The sequence below is a fragment of the Protomyctophum parallelum genome (assembly GCF_964188405.1).
Source record: "Protomyctophum parallelum genome assembly, chromosome: 5".
Classification (NCBI taxonomy): Eukaryota; Metazoa; Chordata; class Actinopteri; order Myctophiformes; family Myctophidae; genus Protomyctophum; species Protomyctophum parallelum.
The window spans coordinates 39,902,332-39,913,950 of record NC_139702.1 but is presented as its reverse complement, the minus strand read 5'-3'; the positions used below and the strand labels follow the sequence as shown (position 1 = coordinate 39,913,950).

Below are 11,619 nucleotides of genomic sequence, written 5' to 3'. Positions count from 1 at the left end.
GGAACACTGAGGTCACGACCTTTGGGTGTCACCATTACACATTTAACGATAATGATTACGACTAACGAGTCAATTGTGATTTTGGAACGTTACAACCTGTATTTTTGTTTGCATTTAGGCTTCGTAATCACAAATTGCACATGGGCAGATATTACCATTTTCCCCATAAATCAATGCTATAACTGAACAGCCTTTACATTATTTAAAAAAAATAACCGATGAAAAGTACCGTATGAAAAATTTACATTTTGGAGTTAGGTGGTTTCTCCCCGACAGTAGAGATATATTCTGCGTAGCCTGTCATGGTGTTAGTAATCATTCACATATTTGTACTGTGGCAGCTTCACTAATGATTGAGTTATAGCTGCATGCCAAGTTTATTTCCGTAAGTAGTAGGCCTACTGTAAAACCCTAGTCATACCAAAAATCCATTAATAACGGCTAAATGGTATTGGTATGAATATGTAAATAAACATTTCCAAAATGTGCTTTTATATAACAGCATGTGACAAAAATGGACAGCTGTGAATTTCAGAACGTTTGCCGTGAGGTAGGAAAGGCTGACATAAAGCAGTTACCAAATAAACCATGTAGGCCTGGGCCATGAATGAAACAAAGAAGCAGTAAATCTGTGATCTGACTTGATTTTGAAGGTCAAAGCTTTGCTTTTGGAAAATGTTGCAGATGTTGCAGTATACAGTATGTTCACTTGACACTTTTATTAGTAATATGATTCAATGTATTTACGCTGTAGGTAGTGTACTGTAGCTCTTGATTGTTTTATTTATTGATGTACTGCATTGCCTGTATATACTGACTGTATATTGTTGCAATGTTGTTTGTCTCAGACCAAAAAGGACCACAATGGAAATAAGTCGAATTAGACTTTCTTTCCGTTTGTATCCTTGACGTTTCTTCGATGAACATGATGTAACTGTGTTTTTCCATCCTGCATGACGTCTAATAAAATCAAAAACAAGCAATTCCAAAATTGCAATTTCAGGACAGTGTTCTTACTGGGTCTGCACAGCTCCAAAGTGTTACCTCGCACGGCGTTGGCGCCGGGGCTCAGCGCAGAAGCTGTCGTTCTGCGGCGCTCATGCAGATCCAGTTCCATGTAGAGAAGTTCTCTGCTGGCTTTAGCTGCCATGGGGCTAATAGGGATGTTGACATAATTGGCACTGTAGCTGCTGAACAGTCTGGTGGCCGGGGAAAAAGAGGTAGGAGCTTCATGCGAAGACTGCAAAAATGTCCCTACAGCAGAAAGAGAAACATACAGTATATTATTGGGTGCTTTTTTTTTTTGGTTCCAAAATGACTGCGAACGTACGTGGCAGCTTTGCTGACTGCGGAATCATGTAAAGCAGGCCGGGGTAGGCAACCTTTGGCACCGGTGCCAGCATTGGCACAAAGGAGGGTTATCATCGTTGGCAAATTAAGTCCCTGACATTTGTATGTAAATTAAATCCTGCACATAATTCTACATTCATTAAAACTCTGACTGGGGAGGGAGTCTGGTGGTGGAGTCTAATGATCTAATGATATTTTAGGAAGGGAAAATATTAAATAAATAATAAAAAATATGTTGGATTGTTTTTATTGGTGTCATTAAAATGTATGTTGACATGGCACTCTGACTATCTAGAAAATAAAAACATTCAAAAAGGTTGAAAACACCTGATGTGAAGTAACATAGGGCTGAACAAAGGATTAAAGTAGTGTTTCTCAATGAGGGTGGTACAGAAAAGTTCGGAACATTTTTTTTAATGGGAGGTGGTGGTCATTGTGTCTCCATATAATATCATGTTCTGTATCAGTGTTACAGTGTTACATACTGTGATTTTGACAGCACATTTTCAATAAAACTTCATTTGGTTTTAGTCACCTGAAATGTTTTAGTGTTTTAAAAGTCTAGTTTTAGTAGACATTGCGCCTTGATGGCTTGTACGATTTTACACTTGGTTGCATGCTGAAAATAGCCAATCTACAAGCTTACACCGCGCCAGCTTGAAGATCCTACCAGCTTGGCCAAAGCTAGCTTGGCCTTATATGATCATTCAGAAAGCAATGGAACAACTGAAAACAACTCGACCTTATTACTGACATGACACTGACCATTAAACTGGCATATAGGAAATCATTAAAACAAAGTAAAACAAACGCGCCCCAGAGCACCTCAATCAATGCTCCCCTTTCAGAAATAATATTGCTTCTAGCAAAACACCCCCAGTGTTCCCTAAACGCTTAACCCTGGGGGGTGATATAGCGGCCCCGCTGAGAAACACTGATGTAGAGAAGGTATGTGGACTGCCTCCCCCTGACCAGCCAGGGCGCCTGGTGGTATCTGTTCAGTAGACTATTATTGTTAGAATAGGTGGAGTTTGCATGTTCTCTCACAAAAAACATGGTCAATAAACTACCTCCCTCCGGTCAGCCTGGGCGCCTGATGGAGGGGAAAGGAACTGATCGGAATAACGTGTTACTTCCACGTGCAACGTCCAACCTAGGGAAACTTCCCCCTGTCAGGTGAAAAGAAGCGGCTTGGACTCCTCATGCATTGAAGGAAGCATGAGGTCAGTCCGTTGCTCTCCCCAGGTAGGCAGAGGGAGTGTAGAGCCCAGGATTACATTACATAATTGACACTGGGTGGAAAAAATGAGTTACAAAATTGTGGGATAAAAAAAGAATTATGAAAGAATGAAGGTATGTGGACATACTGTATTCATCCAGCCTGAGGTCTCTTCTCTTGGACACATCGGTCTGTTCGTAGCTTGACCTCGGACCTATAAAACAGGATCCAAACAGACAGTGGGGTAAAGTAACTTAGTACATTTAATCATGTTCTGTAGCACCGGTATTGATACTTGATACTACTAATTTTGAGTACATTTCCCACCACCGGAAAATGGAATGTCCATTTCAAACTAGACTAGACTAGAGAGACTACTAGACTCATTAAATAAACACCTGGATTGAAATCTGCATGCGGGAAACCAAACATCCACCGCTTTCCCAGCCAATTAAGGGAGATATTAGGCCTCTCGGGGCAAAAAAAGACACATTTACATAGCGGTATTATGCCTACGGTGTATGGCCATTTTGGGACATTACTTGCAAGTAAAATGGTCGGATCATGTTCTTACCAGGGGCTGATGGCTGTATTTGGAGGCTTAGCGTGCACGGTGGAGGCGGGGGGGTGGAGGCGGGCAGGTAAGAATGTGAGCTCTCCTCCGGACCCTCCAGCGCGCTGCCGGCATCACTGCCGTCGTCTCCCGGCTCCCTCACGAAGAGACAGATGTCTGAGAAAGTACAGACACCAATTAGACTGTAAAGTCTAACCCATTTTTTGTATTCGCTTTGCCATGGTTCCCTTGTCAACACCGTCCGACCCAACATTCATTCGGCTCATTCATGCGCGTCGTGCACCAACCTGGTGTATGTGCGCTGGGTTGCGACGACTCTGACTCTGGAAGGTTTGTAGCCTAAAGAATAAAATACAAATGCTTACACTCTTTCTTCGACACTTTTAAGAGAATGTCAGTGTGTCTGAAAACAACATTTCAGTGAAAGACATTTGCAGAACAGAACACTGTATTATTAAAGAAAGCAAACTAAGCTTTATCCGTTTGTATGGCTGTATACTCTAAATACAGTATGTAGCCTTGACACTCCATTTCAAATTTCCATTTTGTTTCACTTCATTATTCGCCAGTCAGAACATAATGTATTTAATTGCCAAGGCAAGCGGTTCAGGGCTGAAGCCAGGCTAGTAAATATGTACATAATCTATCAATTATTTATTGATCTGGAGAGCATGGGTTTCCAAACCTTTCAGCTCCTGACCCCAAAATAATGATGCCATTTCAGAATTGCGACCCCAACCTAACCCCAGCAGGGCTGTCTGTATTAGGTCTGCACGTTTTCTTGCCCTCTGCACCAAATCTCTTCATCAAATCAATTCAAACTTAATTTGTATAGCACATTTCCAACGACCAAGGTCGAACCAAAGTGCTGCAGATAGCATAACACTGTAACATACAGAAAGGCAGGAAAAAAATAGGAAGAAGATTAAAGGAAGAAAAACACAAAGATAAAAAAGAACATATCAATACAACATATCAATATATGCAGTACATCAATGGTAGGCTGTGAGGAACAGGGTAAGCTACTTATACACATTGAAAGCGAGCGAGAAAGAAATGAGTGAAAACCGCCCAGCAGAGCGAACATGGGGCGGCAGTGTCTCCGGCATCGGTGTGTGAATGTGTGTGTGTGAATGGGTGAATGTAATGCACAATCTATGTACAGCGCCTTGGATAAAGGCACTTTACATATGCACCATTTACCATTTACTTACTGGGTCCGGCCACAGCTTTAAGCTTTCACTTCTTGAAATGTTCACCCCACAACAGAGATGCTAGGGTCCATGCGGCCATATTCCACACCTTATTTAACCACATAATGTGGATTAAATAGGGCGTGGAATATGGCCTGCCGTATATCCGATGAGTCAGTGCATTTTAGAGTCTTCAAGGTAGTCTACAAATTGGTCATGCATGTACCCAATTAGGACCGAGCCATCCCAACTCCCTGTCCCACACTTACCATACATATTATAGATCAGTGGTTTTAAACCAGTGGGCCGGGACCACCAGTGGTCCTTGAGGAGGTTCCAGGTGGTCCCCAGCTAAATGGAGAGTTGGTAACCAAATGGACCCTTATTACAGTAGAATCTACTGTACTGAGTAGATCTTTAACTCTTGAGTGTGAAATGTTACGCTCTCAAGAGTTACATTATTGCTAAACATCAGTCCCATATGCTCATTATTTAGCTCATACAGAAGCCATTTAGCGACGAAAGGTAAATGGGATCAAATGTGTACTTTTTCCTCGTAAAAGTAGACAATCAGGGCTTTCATTCGGTGTATAGAATGCATAGGATTTCTTTCTATTTATTTTTAAAACTGCCTGTCAACGTCTGACATAAAACAGCTCCTAACTCGGCTTCTGTTCAAGATGAGCCTGTCACTACAAAAGCAGGTGTTACATAAAGATAATTATCTCCAGAATGGAATATTTTGTGGACAAATGTAGCTTTCTTTTGAGGTATGAGGTATGCTTCTCGCTATAAGAGAACATTTACTGTCGGCCTAGGAAAAGTGTGTTTGTCCAATGCTATCATCATAGCATACCGGGTAATCAGTTTGCGGGAGCCGTTAGCAAGCAATCGGTTAATAACCCCCCCACCCCGGCGCCACAATGGACTAAATGAAGACATACTTTATATGGTGTGCGTGGGTGATGCATGGCTGATTTAATCAGACACACATGGCCTGAATCCAAATTGAACGCCCGCGCTCGAGATATTGAAAGCCTCTCTTTTTTTATATTCTTTATTTATTTTTATTTTTATTTTTTATTTTTATTTTTTGCGGCTTACGCCTTTTATTGATTTCTTAAGGGATAGAAAGTAGGCTGACAGGAAACGGGAGAGAGATGGGGGGATGACATGCGGTAAAGGCCGTGTCGGGTCCGGGAGTCGAACCCGCGGCACACCGCGACTGGATCACCAGTCCGGTGCCCAGACCGTTACGCTACGGCCTGGGCCTATATTCTTTATTTAGGGACATCCACAATCATATTATACAACCATTTTTTCAAATAGTGTTTCTTTGTCCACACTCTTTTTTAGACAGGAACAAAAAAGAATAAAAATAAATAAAATAAAGCATATGGGAGAGATGGATGATGTGTACAGAAATTAAAGTACAATACAATATAATACTCATAGGGAGACATAAGGGAGTATTTGAAACTGTGAGCAGTAATTAAAATAAAAACAACAGAACCAAAAAAGAGACATGAGTAAGACAGAATCATTCAATCCTTGCCGCTACAAAATCTGGTAGTAGAAAGCCTCTCTGTCATGACAGCACGTCACTCTTCAAGAAGAAATGTGTTTGAACCATAGGCTATACAGTCAGTGCCTAACCTGTTTCCCTGAGTGTCAGAGGAACCCATGAAGGACCGTGAAAAGGGAAATGCCACGGAGGTGGTGGAGAGAGAGAGAGAGATATTCTGTGGCTAATCTCACAAACGACTAGACTGATCAGCCCAACTCCAATCTCGGCTGCCAGTAGGTGGCAAAGTAAACCACAAGCTACCACTGCATGGTGGACAATTAAAACTCCAAATGTATGTCCATATATGGAGATTTCTGTGTGAGGCATGCCCAAATATGGAGTCCAGGCCATTCTGTGACCCAAATTATGTTCTGAGAGAACCTCATTATGAAACCCGGCCATATAGTGTACGTGTACGGAAACAAATCCAGAACCTGCATGTGAAATGTTAAATATGTCTGAGTTCTGAATGCTAAACCCTGCATGGAGTGTTGATTTTGACAGCACATTTTGATTTAGTTTTAGTCCTAGTCTTTTTTTAATACAATTATGTTTTAGTAGTATTTTAGTGGTCTGAAATGCTTTTGTTAGTCTAGTTTTGTCATAAGATATTAGTATAAAATCTACATGTTGATTTAAGGTAGTCGACTGAAATGTACTGTATGTTGGTGAGCCTTGATGGCATCGTAATGGCTGATTTTTTGGTTGCATGCTGAAAATAGCCGCTCTACAAACTCACAACGCAGTCGCAGCGCGACACGTTGTGAGCTTATAGATTTGCTATTTATTATTTTCAGAGGGCAACACCAGAGCGCAACCAAACATTTATTTTAATTTTCATTGACCTTTATTTAATCAGGGAAGACCATTGAGAGCAATGAACATAAAATGACTTGTCTTTTAGTTCTACTGGATCTCTTCTCCACTAGTCCCTTCCGAATATTTTAGTCTGGGTAGTGGGCAGGTCAGGGGTAGAGTTGCTGGTAGAGCAGCCGAATGGAAACCGCAAGGTTCCCAGTTCCATCGCGGGCTCCCCCAGAGTTATAGGGCTGTATTTTGTGTGTCTTAAGTACCAGGTCTTATTCCCTAACTTGAGTAAACTAAAGACCTGGAGGCGTGATCAATGCTCTTTGGCCACTCAGAATAGCCAAATGGCATTGATCACGCCTCCAGGTCTTTAGTTTACTCAAGTTAGGGAATAAGACCTGGTACTTAAGACACGCAAAATACAGCCCTATAGTGTCAAAGTGTCCTTGAACCCCATAATTGCTCCCGATATGCAGGTTGGTGCCTTGCATGGTTTCCTCCACCATCGGAGTGTAAACGGATGAATGTAATCATAGGCGGAGCTTGAACTTGACACCTGGGGGTGCGACTGCTTGGCGAACGACACCGCGATTTCTTTTACCTTTACTTTATTATTTTAGCGTTTTTAGAATGCCCTAACCCCTAAAAATGAGTTATTTAGGTAGTACAGCAGCTCACACACATACACACATGCACTACAGCCGTACAGCGAGTCATCATATCATGATAAGAGAGATGATTACAAACTACAGTCAGAAGCCAGAAGTTAAGTTAAAAAAAAAAAAAAAAAAAAGGGTTTTCTTTTAGTTTTGTTTTTTGCCAGGGGTTGCAGTGTCTGACCAATCACATGATTGGTGAGGTCAGCGGAGGTGTTCAGCTAACTGGAACATCTTATTGGAGATGCAAGGAGTTCGGGACAGCTGTCCGGCAAGCACAACTGAGGACAATCCTTCTAATGAGAGGGGAAATGGTCTCCGCTCCACCTTTATCCAACACACTTTACAATGTGCATTACATTCACTGTGGAGGCAACCATCATTCTTATACTATACCACAATATATTACCTAACGTGCCTTAGTGTACAGGGTTTGATGAGATCAATGTCAGAACAAGTAAGCTCCATATATGGAGATCTAAGTGGCAGTGGCAGCAGGGGCAGTGTCTTGAATGTACAGGGTGTGATGAGGGCCCAGGTAGGGCCGGGGCCTTAATTTTCCGACCTGTTGAGAACTCTAGTTTTCGCCGGTTACCGGGCGCGGCTGCACTAATAACTTTGGGGCAGGCCCGTCTAGAGTTTAAATGGACGGGGTTTCAGTCAAAAGGGAGACATCGAAGAGGAAGGATGGATGGGCAAGGATCAACATATGGAATGTCAGAACAGGTCAGCTCCATACTGTATATGGAGATCTAAGGGTTTGAGGTGAGATGTAGAGTTGCTGGCCAATATTGATGACATGAGGGATCTCCATATATGGGCTTAATATTGATGACATCACGTGATATCACGAGGCATGACCATACTGTATATTCGGTGTGACTGACTGACATACTGATTGACTGATTGACTGAATGACTGACAGTAAATATACGATTTCATAGTTAACTGCGACTTGCGGTCGCAATTATTATATTATCTTACACTATTACATGTATTATTACTTGCACAAGCAGAGCGCGCAAGTAATGTTTTCGCCCGGTCTCCTTCGTCGTGACAGCTGTTCCGCCATTCGATGCTTACGCAGAAAAACATCAAATCTGTGCCTGTGTTGCTGGACCAAATGACCACAAATGACCAGTGTTGTGACTAACGCCCTTACATGCGTTACGTTACATAACGTAATTACTATTTGCAGTAACTTGTAACCTAACGCTTTACATTTCCCCATTCCATAACGGCCTTATAGTTATTGTGCGAGCGTTACCCGCGTTATGGCGTTATGTCAACTTATGTGATCAGTGAAAAGTCTCGCAGTTCCGTGAGTCTATCATACATCATGCGTCTCTGTGCTGCTGACTGCAGTGCAGAGAGAGAGCACTCTCTGTGTTGACAGTTTCGTTTGTGCTGCCTCTCATACTAGCCTGAGTCAGCCACATGGCTTACACCCTAACATGATAAAAGCACGTCGCAGAAGAGGTCATTGATTGGCTAACGTAGGGACAGATTTCAGGGTAAGCCAATCAGAGACAGTCTACAGGGTGGGCGGGCTTACTGCGTTTTGTAAACAGTAACAGATTTATTCACAGACACACGAACCCTTGTAACACATACATAGATACTATACACAGACAGAAATCGCCGGTAGAACGAAAATCATAATACAGTACCACACGCTAAAATGGCAAATGCGGATCATGACAGCGAGATCGGTTGCTTTGGGAGTTGGAAATTTAAACACTATTTTGAGTACTTGCGACCCAAGGACGACAAAAACATTGAGGTGAAATGTAAATTGTGTGGCGGACATAAAACATTGTCCTCCAATTGTTTTGAAGGCAAGTTGAGGCTATACAATAAAGATGCCTGTCAAAATTCCTGAACATGTTTTATTGTTCCACTACATTTCATAATGTTAGGAGGGAGTTGTGTTTTCTCTTACTGTGCGAAAAGTAAAGTAAAGTAAAGTAAAGTAAAGTAGTTACTTTCATAATTTACAGGTAAAGTAAAGTAACAAATTACTTTTTTAGATAAGTAACGATAACTATAATTCCTTACTTTTTAAAAGTAACTTCCCCAACACTGCAAATGACCATATCTCTTACGTCATCATTTAGAGCTAGTCATGCGTATACTATATACATATCAGTAAATCAGTTAATTAAAAAAATTAAATAGCAAATTGTGCCTGATCTGCTGGGACCAGAGTATGTGGTGTGTATGTGTATGACTAGCTCTTAATGATGACGTAAGAAATATGGTCATTTGTGGTCATTTGGTCCAGCAACACAGGCACAGATTTGATGTTTTTCTGCGTAAGCATCAAATGGCGGAACAGCTGTCACGGTTTTTGGCGCAAAGTAACCACAGTATACCGCTAATCAACTTACAACTACACACTTTATACAGTATAGAGTATAGAGTATATATGTATACGTATATAGTATATGCCTATATACTATATATATACTATATATATTTCTTACGTCATAATTTAGAGCTAGTCATACGTATACTATATACATAATCAGTAAAAAATAAAATAGCAAATTGTGCCTGATCTGCTGGGACCAGAGTACGTGGTGTGTATGTGTATGACTAGCTCTTAATGATGACGTAAGAAATATGGTCATTTGTGGTCATTTGGTCCAGCAACACAGGCACAGATTTGATGTTTTTCTGCGTAAGCATCAAATGGCGGAACAGCTGTCACGGTTTTTGGCGCAAAGTAACCACAGTATACCGCTAATCAACTTACAACTACACACTTTATACAGTATAGAGTATAGAGTATATATCTATACGTATATAGTATATGCCTATATACTATATATATACTATATATATTTCTTACGTCATCATTTAGAGCTAGTCATACGTATACTATGTACATAATCAGTAAAAATAAAATAGCAAATTGTGCCTGATCTGCTGGGACCAGAGTACGTGGTGTGTATGTGTATGACTAGCTCTTACTGATGACGTAAGAAATATGGTCATTTGTGGTCATTTGGTCCCAGCAAACCAGGCACAGATTTGCTGTTTTCTTGCATAAACATCAAATATATCTACAACGATAAAACAGTATTTCTTATATAGATAGAAACTTGAATCATACTTAATAATACTAGATGTTTATATGTATAAAGTAGGTAGCAAATAGTTACATCTAAACATTAATCATTTCAAACGTTCCTTCACAGAGATACTGAGATTTGACAGTTTACAGCGGTCGAAAGAACTTGCGCGCTCTGCTTGCGCACTAGTTGGCCATTTAGTGTGCAACAAGCAAGTATGCACTCGACAGAGTGCAGTTCTAGTTATTGCTATTGCTACTTGTATTTGCCTGTATATCCCTCTACGTCTCTCCTTCTCTCTCTTTCTTTCCCCCCCGACACAGTCGAGGCAGATGACCGCCCAGTGCCCACCCTAGAGTCAGCTTCTGCTTGACGTTTCTTCCAGTTAAGGGGGAAGTTTTTCGTTACCACTGTCACAAAATTGCTTGCTCAGGGTGGAATCTCTGCCGGTTCTCAGTTTTCAAATTGATGTAGTGTAGTAAAAGCACAATTTATCTCTGAGATGTAGTGGAGTAGAAGTAAAAGTACTGAAATTTTAGATACTCCAAGTAAATCAACATTGTACTTACTGGTTACTTTTCACCACTGAGAGCTATACCATTATAAGTTGCACATACAGTACAACGTTTATTAGAACATTTTGCTTAGTTGGAATGTTTTTTCTGAGTGCAATTCTGTGAACCATAATTACTGTGAATTGTTATTATTCAAAGACAGATTATTCAAGGGCTGTCTCTTTCTCTCGCGGAAGTGTTCTACCCACACCGCCCCTCACATTAGTTAATTCATTCAAGCATTGTTTTCTCATGAATTAATCAAAAACAATTAAAAACTAAGTGTACTGTAGAGTATGTACTCTACCATAAACAAAGCTATCAAAGAAGTCGAGTGGGCATTTAGAGTCTGAACCTACCCTTTACAAAGTTGTGTTCAGACTTGCTAATTAGTTTCGTGAAACAGTGTTTGCTCATTTTGTTTTGTAAAAATGTAAAATGTCGTTTTGTGCTTTGCAACGTATACTGAATACAACTGGGACTTAAACTAGAGTTGATCGAATTTAAATCAACCAATAAAAAAATACCAAAAGTAAAATGGGAAATCAGTCCCACATTATACAAACCAACCACGGCTCAAACTACCATTGCATTTCTACTGCTCAAGAGTTTTTATAATACA

At 40.8% G+C, this 11,619-nt stretch overlaps 1 protein-coding gene across 2 annotated transcripts in view; it reads right to left on the bottom strand.

The window, feature by feature from the left end:
* The window catches only part of dok7b (docking protein 7b), a 48,076-nt gene that overhangs the window by 3,115 nt on the left and 33,342 nt on the right, over window positions 1-11,619 (bottom strand). The window contains exons 10-13 of one of the 2 annotated variants that reach the window (XM_083765423.1): window positions 3,431-3,482; window positions 3,144-3,299; window positions 2,718-2,783; window positions 1,018-1,254 (exon numbers count right to left, since the gene is read on the bottom strand). In XM_083765423.1, the coding sequence (XP_083621549.1) occupies window positions 1,018-1,254; window positions 2,718-2,783; window positions 3,144-3,299; window positions 3,431-3,482 (511 nt within the window). The remainder of the gene's footprint in view (window positions 1-1,017; window positions 1,255-2,717; window positions 2,784-3,143; window positions 3,300-3,430; window positions 3,483-11,619) is intronic. The other variant, XM_083765424.1, reaches the window with a different exon arrangement.